Source organism: Lottia gigantea (genome assembly GCF_000327385.1).
Source record: "Lottia gigantea unplaced genomic scaffold LOTGIsca_194, whole genome shotgun sequence".
NCBI lineage: Eukaryota > Metazoa > Mollusca > Gastropoda > Lottiidae > Lottia > Lottia gigantea.
In genome coordinates, this window is record NW_008708376.1 from 55,037 (window position 1) to 66,872 (window position 11,836).

An 11,836-nucleotide genomic window follows, 5' to 3' on the forward strand; every position below is an offset into this window, starting at 1 on the left:
TTGTGCACTCGTGCTCACTCTACAGGCTACAATTGTTTACAGATTCTTTTGATTTTGATTTTGTGTGTCAATGTCATTATGAAGATGATCCCTATTGATTTTCGTGATGATCGGATAATTTTTCACCGAAATATCATGTCTGACTTGACGTTTTACTCTATTAGCTATATTGTGCAACTCGTGCTCACTCTACAGGCTACAATTGTTTACAGATTCTTTTGATTTTGATTTTGTGTGTCAATGTCATTATGAAGATGATCCCTATTGATTTTCGTGATGATCGGATAATTTTTCACCGAAATATCATGTCTGACTTGACGTTTTACTCTATTAGCTATATTGTGCAACTCGTGCTCACTCTACAGGCTACAATTGTTTACAGATTCTTTTGATTTTGATTTTGTGTGTCAATGTCATTATGAAGATGATCCCTATCAATTTTTGTGATGATCGGATAATTTTTCACCAAAATATCCTGTCTGACTTGAAATTTGACTCTATTAGCTATATTGTGCAACTCGTGCTCACTCTACAGGCTACAATTCTTTACAGATTCTTTTGATTTTGATTTTGTGTGTCAATGTCATTATGAAGATGATCCCTATCGATTTTTGTGATGATCGGATAATTTTTCACCAAAATATCCTGTCTGACTTGAAATTTTACTCTATTAGCTATATTGTGCAACTTGTGCTCACTCTACAGGCTACAATTCTTTACATTCTTTTGATTTTGTGTGTCAATGTCATTATGAAGATAGTAAATATATCGAATTTCATAATACTTACAATCAAAGCTATCTGTGGGCGTATGTTACCTTGCCTGGCAAGCTATATTTATAATTTTACATTAAAGAGATTGTAAAGAGGTTTACTAAAAATTTTGTATGTGTATCGGGGAAACTGATAGCATGGTTCCTGCAATTCCACAAGAAATAAGGGTTTGATGACGTCAGTAATCCTGTGAAAAATATGCTGTATCACATAAGGACTTCTCGATTAGTGACGTCATCAAACACTTAGTTTTAGTGGAATTACAGCAACCACAGACGTCTGATTGAAAATGGAATGGTGTATATTGATGCTATCAGTCTCTGATACACATGATAAATTAAGAAAACCTATAGATATAACAGTACATTAGACCTAATTAATATGTAAATAAGACCAAGTTGATATTGTTACCTATTTATAGTCAAAGAAACACTAGATTCAACAAGCAGACCATTTCAAAAATTTAAACTTTTTACAAGCTAGGCTTATATTATGTTTGTGTTGATGTTTTAACCGATGTGCACCAATATCTCATCTCAAGTATGATGTTTACATGTTTATCATTCTGGCTTCAAGCCAACATTTATCTCAATACCTTTAGATCCTCTACTATAAAGTCAAGTTGTTCAAGTGTTAACATACAGCATGTTATTATGTCATCATTTAAATTTAATATTGATAGTGTCTCGAATAACTTATCAATAGTAAAAACAATCAAAAAATTCTGATTTAGATCCATAAATAAAACTGTTAATATAAGTTTAATATGTACAAACAATCAATGGTTCAGTTCACAGTTCACGGTTTTTCTCCGTTCGCTAATCTTCTGTTCACATCATCTACGACGTCTGGTAGCTCCGCGATACTGTCTATTACGTAATGTGCTCCAGCATGAACCAATAGTTTACGAGTATATTCCAATCTCTGCTCAATATCCTCTACCGAAAGTTGACCTTCGTGTTCTAAACTGTCAATATTCATGTAATTTGAATATCTGGACACACCCACTCCCCAACATCCCGCCTCCACGGCCTCTCCTACCCCGGATACTGTGTCATCTACCTTAACAACCGACTGTATAGGATGGACGTCCAGTAGATCCAGGTTACGATATAACATGTAGGGTTTTGGACGTTCGCCATGGAGAACTTCATCTCCAGCTACATCTGCATCAGGAACGAAACCTTGTTTTTTGGCTTCTTCCAGTAAAATATTTACCATTGGTCTTAAAAAGCCAGTCGTCATCCCTATTTTGCAATCGTAATCCTCGCGGAGTCTGTTTATAGCATTGACTGCACCAGGGATTAAACCCCCATACTGTTTAATACATGATAACTGCATTGGTACAAAATCATTAAACAGTTTATCCACATCTGTCTGATCAGGGTATTTACCATGTACTGCGTGCCATCTAGCTCGTATTTCTTCGTGTTCTGTCAGTGCTTTAATATGAAGGTCTTTACGAAGTCCCATTGGTCCTCGAGCTTCTAGCATCGTTATGGGAACTTTGTGCTTCTGAAATACTCGGCAAAACACCACAGCAGGTGCTATGACATATTTATCTGCTGTCGTACCACTCCAATCCAATATACATGCCTGAACTTTACCAAAATAACTTCGGGAAGCTCGCAGCTGTTTTACAGCAACGGCCATTTTGGAATCACTTTATATCTAAAACAAGAATATAAATATTATTTAGCTTTGTGAACCATGCCCAAATAGGCCACTGAAAGTTATCATGAGAGGTCTAAGTGACAATTATCTAGAATTCAACAGTTCACTGTCATTTAGGGGACACATATTGTGAGCGCAAGTCAGTTAGACACTATACCTATCAGGCCCATCTATTTGCTAGCATACAATACAATCAAATCACTGCATTCTGTGATACAAGAGAGGTGGCTATTGCAGTCAAGGTATAAGACTGAGTTCATCATAGCTTGACATTGTCAAGATGTGATCTACACAAAATCAGACAGTAACTGCAGTTATATCATGCTATGTTACTTATGTTCTATGTTTTGTTTTGAGACCAAATTTATCACATCATATATCCTACCTGGAATTAGTCCTACTGCCCTAAGCTTACTTCTTCCTTTTTAATGATTACAGGCAGACTATCTGAGTATCTGTGAAGCTCTTACAAAATTTTCAGCTTAATAAAAAGTGTTGCATCAAATAAGCAATAATAATCAACTGCAATGCATTATCACAATTTACATTGTCTTACCTCGTCCCAGAGTCTGACAATTAAACCGTTCAGTAAATATGACAGCTGACACTAATAGCAGAGATTTTACTCAGAGAAACTCGAGTTTTGTTGATTGCACAAACTAAAAGTCTTCACTGTCCTTATAAACAGTTCACGTATCGTTACATCTCTAGCTTCAAACGATTTCAACTTGATCACGTTTGACAATGCATCGTCAACAAACTAACTTCACATCCAGCAAGAAGCATGGACAAACAAATTTTCACTTTTATCCAAACCTAACTAGTTTGTTTATAACGCAGTAGAGATTCCACATGTGACCTTCTCACTGAGCTCAGTGAAACAGTCGAAACCGTCTTTAATTTGTAGTACGAAATTAGTCTCTAAGATTTCAACCGAATTGAATGCAGGGGTTTTCAACGTTTTTCTATCTATTGCCTCTTTCATGGTCCTTGGTCGAATGCTTTACCCCATTCCCCTATAAATCCTAACTGTTTCTGATATCCTCTTATGTTTTCACTTCTATCGTTTCATGTCACAGAAAATAGTCTGACAGATTAGAACAATTTAGATTATAATTGTCTAAGAATTTATGATACACTACAGAGCATCTCATTACCCGCCAGAACTGTGAAAATTAGCCCTTGATAAAAATTAACCCGAGGTTGAAAATCCCCGATCTACACACATTACTCAACTTTAAAATTGTCATTTGATATATTATATTTTGCTTTAAATTAAATGGTATTGCCAGCCTATTTGATTTATGATCAAATGCCTCATGCCGAATTTGAAGAAATAAAAGAACACATTTTGTATGAAAATTAAAAATATGAATACATTTTATCACATCCGCTAAATAATCACTTATTCTATATCTATTTAAAGGTGGTTTACCAAAAGTCTTGTAATGAATAGCAACATAATTTTTGCCTCATAGAAAAAGACCCTAATATAGTTACTGCCCGGACATAGACACAAGGTCACATTGATGTACCAGATTGTCCATTCCCTAGTTGCCATCGAAATGTCTCCTCAACTCGGCCAAACAGAATTAGGTCACATTTGAAAGAAAACTATGAGAACAAAAACGTTTAGAATTAATTTTTTAACCAAAAGGGACAGGTCTATGTGTAATTTGTGCATTCGTCAATGTTCTTGGTCACGAGAGGACACCAACATGATTCAGGGTCCATTCTGCCATTCCACCACCTACAAGGAATCTTTATTTCCCACCACTATTAAGATATGGAACCAGCTGTCATCTTGTCCGAAACTTTGGATTCCTTCAAGTCCAGGATCAAGGGTCTGGAGACACTATAGGAAGGGTATTGCATGTTTTTATCAGTTTTTACCACTCTGTACAGAATGGCGTGGATTTCCCCTTTTCGCACACGCTTTTAAAACATAGTGAAATATACCACGTGTGGATGAAGAAGAAGAAGAAGAACAATTGTGACAAACTTACTGTGACCTAATTACCGTGACCAATTTACTGTGACCATATTACTGTGACCAACTTACCGTAACCAAATTACTGTGACCAATTTACCGTGACCAACTTACCATGACCAAATTAGTGTGACCAAATAACTGTGACCAAATTACCGTGATCAAATTGCTGTGACCATACTGTGACAAACTAACTGTGACCAACTTACTGTGACCTAATTACCGTGACCAAATTACTGTGACCATACTGTGACCAACTAACTGTGACGAAATTACTGTGACCTACTTACTGTGACCAACTTGCCGTGACCAAATCACGGTGACCTACATACCGTAACCAAATTACTGCATGCGTGACCAACTTAAACTGTGACCAATTTACTGTGACCAACTTACTGTGACCAATTTAGCATGATTGGACCTACAATGACCAATAACTATGAGTGTGACCAAATTACCGTGACCAATTGAACTGGATTATTTTGGGATAATAAAACTCTAGTTGTTAAGTCAATAATTCAGGTTGTTTATAATTATACTAATATATTTATCTATCAGAGATAAGACACAGTATGATGTCAATCACTGTACCCCATATATTAATTCATATTATAGCTCTGTTTATCTCACGCCTGTAGGTAGCTAGGCCTGAAAAAATGGATTGCCATTTAGGCATGGGGGGCCGGGCAGTGGCGGAGCCAGGTTTACGTCCGAGAGGGGGCGAGATATCTGAAATTGCCCGAAATCTCTAACTTAGTTATGAGATTTTTGCCCGAAAAACTTGCTTTCACTTGGTTCAATCAGTCCCTATGGTAGTTAAGAGACTGAGACGGAGTTCGAACTAGCTTGACCATGGTGAAGATGATGGATACCCGGAATCCGTTGATCTAAGATCTGATCAATTTATAAACAAGTTTCGGGGTCAAATGACTGCAGACGTCTTTAGCAATTGAGAGTATGACTAAGCACAGGCCCTTGAAGTTCTGTCAATATTAATAAAATATGGGCCATGTGGACGTATACGTTTACACTATTTTTTCCACATTTCCCATATTTTATTAATATTGACAGAACTTCAAGGGCCTGTGGATGAAATTTTAGAGTTAATTTATGAAAAGAAAATGTCGAGTAAACCCGATGACTGTTTACTATCAAGAACTCTGAAGCCGGTGAAGGCCGTCGGAAATGTTTCTTTTTGATTTTTTCGTCTCCAGAAATTTTTCGATATTGTTTCCAGGTCGTGAACTACTTTCAGAAAATATTTTGATAATATTAGATTGATTAGAGAATGTGATTTTCGCTTAAAATTATGATAATTTTTATACGAAAAGGTGGTTGTTTTATATAGATCAACTTTTCAAGATGGCAGCCCTCACTACAAGTAAACAAGATAGCCATTTGTATTAATAAAACGACATGTACAAGCTCTTTTAGCTCTTAGAATATTTCCTATATTATACAGTACCTGTATTTCACAATCTCTTGATTAGCTACGCAAACATCCTATCGAATTTGTTTAATTGTTTGACCATAGTCTCAACACGAATCCGGTTCAGGCCTTATTATGTCAGATATTGTCATTGATTTTAATTGATAATGGCTGTATAACCAGTCATGTTTGACTCACTACCAAACACAGGAGATCAGTTAGTTCCTCTATATTAGGCTCTATTTCAGTATTACTGTTGATAAATTGATTACTTCCAGTTACTTAATAGGCCTACTTACAATAACCATTGTTTTTTATTACTCTGTTTCAGAACTAATGTCCATACGTATGTATTTAGGCTGTTTATACTGTTACAGTGACTTCTAGCCTGAAAAAATACACCCTGACAAGCGTCAATTTTTTGTTGTCTTTCTTGGTGATTGAGAAATTCAACACTAGAAACATGGAATTTGGTAAAGAATTCAAACATTTACAAATGACACATGGAATTCAGAGACGCACTCTACTCAGTTCTGTCAAGAAAAAAGACAATAACTCAGACGATGATAACAATGTAATACAATCAAGATCACCGTCACCAAGGATATATGATATAGAGGCACAATCTCCGCGACGCCTACCTAGTGTCTTAAAGAAAACTGTGCCTCATTCACCATGTCTGATGATCCTAGATGAAGGAAACAGATTGAGTGAAGATTCCAGAAAATCTGAGGGGTCTCCTCGCAAGATGCATGTACATTTCAGCAATACATTAGAAGTTGTTCACGATATTCGGGATTCATCTACGGAGGATTCCCCTAGTTCTTACGATTCTAAACCAACTCCGTCTGAATACAGCAGTGACTTCGAAAAAACTGAATCTAATACTGAAAAATCTTCTTATGGAAAATATTCCAGTGATTTTGATTCCTCAACACTGTCTGGTAAATATGTCAGTGATTTTGAAACTCTGAGTGATAATTCTCAAACAGATCAAGAAACTTCTGACTTGGCCACGTTCTCTGAACTGACAGACAATAGTGACTCAACTCGTACTTATAGTGACAGTGATTCATATACAGAGTCACTATATAGTGATATCAGTTCACTAGAACGAGACTCGTCACTATCAGGAGATGTCTTCACGGACACATTCGAATCTTTACCATATACCTCAGAAACATCTAAAACCTCACTTCGGTAAGTTTGCTATCAGGCCATTTGAATGGGTACAGTAATGTGACTAGGGCTGGGTAGAATAATGTATTATCGTCAGTACGATTTTATGATTTCAATTATCGATTATCAAATTTCGTAATAGATTATATGTTTTTAATTTTACGAGGTTTTAAATCTGACTGTTTATATACGTGTTATTTAATAAGTGCTTTTTGAGTTATTTACAATCAAGCTAAGAATACGAGGTTTTGATCACAAGATCCGCGCTTTTACGAGTTTCGAAAGGTACCAAAAAGTCAAAATGACCAAATATGGCATTTACTAGGTTTCAAGCGGTCACCCACGATATGCTAGAAAATCTGTTGGCTATGGCTATTGATTATTTTGTAATTCATTATTCATATAACATTGCTATAAAAAAAAAGATTGGCACACTTGCAAACGATTTCTCATATAGCTAAAATTTTAATAATATCACAAATTCTATAAAAGGGGAAAAGAATTAAAATTATATTATTGTCCTGTTATTTAACACTTCCGTTAACTGACCTCTACCCAAACACTTGAGTAGGCCTAGCTTAGGATAACATTGTTTTCATCTTTCCTTTACTTATTTAAGCTTTGAATGGTACAGAACATTTTGAGGAGACTGGTACACCAAGTGATACGTCTAGTATTAGGCATAGTATATTGGATAGCCTTGTATTTCCAGTAAGTATCTCTAGTATTAGGCATAGTATATTGGATAGCCATGTATTTCCAGTAAGTGTCTCTAGTATATGCATAATATAATGGATAGTCTTGTATATCCAGTAAATATCTCTAATATTAGGCATAGTATATTGGATAGCCTTGCCTTTCCAGTAAGTATCTCTAGTATTAGACATGTATATTGGATAGCCTTGTATATCCAGTAAGTATCTCAAGTATTAGGCATAGTATATTGGATAGTCTTGTATATCCAGTAAGTATCTCTAGTATTAGGCATAGTAAATTGGTTAGTCTTGTATTTCCAGTAAGTATCTCTAGTATTAGGCATAGTATGTTGGATAGTCTTGTATTTCCAGTAAGTATCTCTAATATTAGGCATAGTGTATTGGATAGCCTTGTATTTCCAGTAAGTATCTCTAGTATTAGGCATAGTATATTGGTTAGTCTTGTATTTCCAGTAAGTATCTCTAGTATTAGGCATAGTATATTGGATAGCTTTGTATTTCCAGTAAGTATATCTAGTATTAGGCATAGTATATTGGATAGCCTTGTATTTCCAGTAAGTATCTCTAGTATTAGGCATAGTATATTGGATAGTCTTGTATATCCAGTAAGTATCTCTATTAGGCAAAAAAATCTTGGTTAAAGCATAGATTTGAATAGACTTATATATTGGATTGATTATATCTTGATTTTGTTATAAGACTTGATCGAAAATCAAAGTTTATTCTTTGCACTCTACTCTATTTCTATATCAGTTGATAAAATTCTACCCTTGACATTGTTTTGTGTTTATAATGTTAGATTAGAAAAAGATGATGCTAGTGTACAAAGATAAGAGGAAGATAATTACTGATTAAATTGTAAACAACATTCCCGAACCTAATTCTCAAAAAACCCAACTCCTAAGGGGCAGTATACAAAATATTCATTTTTAAAATCATAAATTATACCTGAAAATATTAAACCTTTAAATATTGTTATGCTTTTTACCAGCTGTTAAAAATCTACTGTACTATTTTAGAGAAATATATCTGTCCCTTTAAGTAAAAGTTGATGATATTTTGTAGGATTTGAGTGATATTGAAGCCAGTGAGGTGTCTTCTACTCAGAGTCAGTTTATAGCCGACACTCTGTACAGATTAAAACATGAACATATCAAACTAGACTTGGACTTACCAGACATACAACTGCCATCACAACCAGCAGGTAACGAATATAGATTATAGGAGAGACTGGGTGACAGTGGTAGATATTATAAAATGAAGAATAAAATAAATGGAGTTTTACATCCTACTTTTTTGCACCATGTGGGTTAATGAAGACAGGCAACATTAGGCAATGTACAATGAGGGAAATGTTGCCATATTATAATGCTGTTAATTTCTAAAGGCAGTAAAAGTCGTAACTTTTGTCTAATGACACATTTGTAGTTTAAATGGCTACATGTTAGTTTTCCGTGAAAACAACGAAACAACTTCCCCCACCCCCAGGGCTGTGAAATTTGACCTCAATTTCCCCTTGAGAGAAGATATTATTAAATACCAGTACTGTCATGATGTTAGGCAAAAGAGAAGAGAACTATGACATTTTACAGTTCTACTTTGTCACTCATTATATTTACTCTGTCACTTCTTGTCCAGAAAATGGTGTCAAATCAACAGCCCAACCCCACCTTCAGACTGATTAATGAATATGTATTATTTATTTAGTAGATAAAAAAGAAAGTAAACATTTGGCTAGTTATTGTCGAATGAAAATAAAACAACTTCAACAGAACAGAGATTCAGGTAATAACATCTATACCGATACTGAGAAAATCAATCAGGCCCATGTAATAATGAAAACCTATAGACACTTGCGGTTTGACCATTATATTGTATGTTAAGAATGCAGATTTGTAAAGTAAACAAGACAGAAGCAACCTTGAAAACTTAAAGAGACAGATGCGCCATTTTTTTGACCAATCATACTTTGGTCTCAGAAACGGGAATTTTTTTAAGTTAAGCTAATCAGTAATAGTGTTAACATCTCACCGTCGAAATTTGAGCCTTCAAATCCATGTGTGTCCAGAATTATCTACGTTTGAAAGTTAAAATGATGACTCGTCTTTTCTTGAGACTCATCTATAGAAATAGGAAAAGAAATTCCTAGTTTGAGATATTTTTAAAGGAATTATGTGATTTTTGTGCATTTATAGTACTTTGAAGACTATTTACATATATTCAAGACTCAAATCAACCTCTGAAATTGGCAAACTTGTCTCTTTAAACATATACTTATTGTCTACCCACTAGCAGTCTGAATATTTATCTAATTTTCATTGATGTTTGATTTGTTTTATTATACAGATTGTTTTTTTTTAGGAAGAAGAGTAAAAAAAGCAGAAATAAAAGTAAAAAGTAAACCAACTAGCAGTCTGAATATTTATCTAATTTTGATTGATGTTTGATTTGTTTTATTATATAGATTGTTTATTTTTAGGAAGAAGAGCAGAAATAAAAGTAAAAAGTAAACCAACTAGCAGTCTGAATATTTATCTAATTTTCATTGATGTTTGATTTGTTTTATTATATAGATTATTTATTTTTAGGAAGAAGAGTAGAAATAAAGGTAGAAAGTAAACCAGCTAGCAGTCTGAATATTTATCTAATTTTCATTGATGTTTGATTTGTTTTATTATACAGATTGTTTTTTTTTAGGAATAAGAGTAAAAAAAGCAGAAATAAAGGTAGAAAGTAAACCAACTAGCAGTCTGAATATTTATCTAATTTTCATTGATGTTTGATTTGTTTTATTATATAGATTGTTTATTTTTAGGAAGAAGAGTAGAAATAAAGGTAGAAAGTAAACCAACTAGCAGTCTGAATATTTATCTAATTTTCATTGATGTTTGATTTGTTTTATTATACAGATTGTTTATTTTTAGGAAGAAGAGTAGAAATAAAGGTAGAAAGTAAACCAACTAGCAGTCTGAATATTTATCTAATTTTCATTGATGTTTGATTTGTTTTATTATACAGATTGTTTTTTTTTAGGAATAAGAGTAAAAAAAGCAGAAATAAAGGTAGAAAGTAAACCAACTAGCAGTCTGAATATTTATCTAATTTTCATTGATGTTTGATTTGTTTTATTATATAGATTGTTTATTTTTAGGAATAAGAGTAAAAAAAGCAGAAATAAAGGTAGAAAGTAAACCAGCTAGCAGTCTGAATATTTATCTAATTTTCATTGATGTTTGATTTGTTTTATTATACAGATTATTTATTTTTAGGAAGAAGAGCAGAAATAAAGGTAGAAAGTAAACCAACTAGCAGTCTGAATATTTATCTAATTTTCATTGATGTTTGATTTGTTTTATTATATAGATTGTTTATTTTTAGGAAGAAGAGCAGAAATAAAAGTAAAAAGGAAACCAACTAGAGTAGAAGAATATGGAATTGGTTCAAGTATAGTTGAGAGAATAAAGTTACATAATTTAATGGCTAACATGAAGAAAGTAAGACCAAGATTAAATAAGATTTAGAGCAATGGATATTTTTATTAGGAAATACAGTATTGGTATTCTATAGAAGCACTGGCCAAGGCCATTAGTTTGACGTATCTATTATTACTTGAAGTAATAAATATTGAATTGAAAAATAATACAATTAACGATAGTGAGTGCAAAGTGAAAGAATAGAGAAATTATCACAATTCCACCTCAATATTCCTCTGTCAGGGAGTTTCTGGAATGTTAAAGATCTCAGTACTGTTCAAATTGAAAGAAAGAGAAGGATGCTCTAATCCTTGTTGAATTTCCTGCATTGGACACAGCATAGAATTTCCTGTCTTAATTATTCAAACAAATCAGGGTCAGAATGGAAAAGTTTTCGTTTTATTTATTATTTTAGAAATGTGAGGAAGAGATCCATGATGTAAAAACTTGTCAGAAATGTCGTGTAAAATTAGAGGAACTAGATGGTCAACAATTAAAAACTGACTTTTTACGTAAAAACTGTCAAAAAATACAATCTGATATTATAGATGATAAAATACAGAATCATCTTATTAAAATGGTATGTTTTCAGTTTTATTATT

At 33.6% G+C, this 11,836-nt stretch overlaps 2 protein-coding genes across 2 annotated transcripts in view; one reads left to right on the forward strand and one right to left on the reverse strand.

Annotated features, from left to right (window-relative positions):
* Window positions 1-1,173: 1,173 nt before the first annotated feature.
* On the reverse strand, window positions 1,174-3,278 carry LOTGIDRAFT_239110 (hypothetical protein). The gene is made up of 2 exons (XM_009052985.1): window positions 2,833-3,278; window positions 1,174-2,444 (listed from the first exon to the last, which is right to left on the reverse strand). Exon 2 carries the CDS (start codon window positions 2,424-2,426, stop codon window positions 1,572-1,574), a length of 855 nt encoding a protein of 284 aa, XP_009051233.1. The 5' UTR covers window positions 2,427-2,444; window positions 2,833-3,278; the 3' UTR covers window positions 1,174-1,571.
* Window positions 3,279-6,329: 3,051 nt separating this feature from the next.
* LOTGIDRAFT_174395 (hypothetical protein) overlaps window positions 6,330-11,836 on the forward strand; it is a gene marked incomplete at both ends in the record, with an annotated part of 5,642 nt that continues 135 nt past the window's right edge. Inside the window, 7 exons of the mRNA XM_009052986.1 lie at window positions 6,330-7,066; window positions 7,878-7,908; window positions 8,827-8,965; window positions 9,469-9,546; window positions 11,016-11,057; window positions 11,140-11,255; window positions 11,650-11,814. Coding sequence (XP_009051234.1) covers window positions 6,330-7,066; window positions 7,878-7,908; window positions 8,827-8,965; window positions 9,469-9,546; window positions 11,016-11,057; window positions 11,140-11,255; window positions 11,650-11,814 — 1,308 coding nt within the window. The remainder of the gene's footprint in view (window positions 7,067-7,877; window positions 7,909-8,826; window positions 8,966-9,468; window positions 9,547-11,015; window positions 11,058-11,139; window positions 11,256-11,649; window positions 11,815-11,836) is intronic.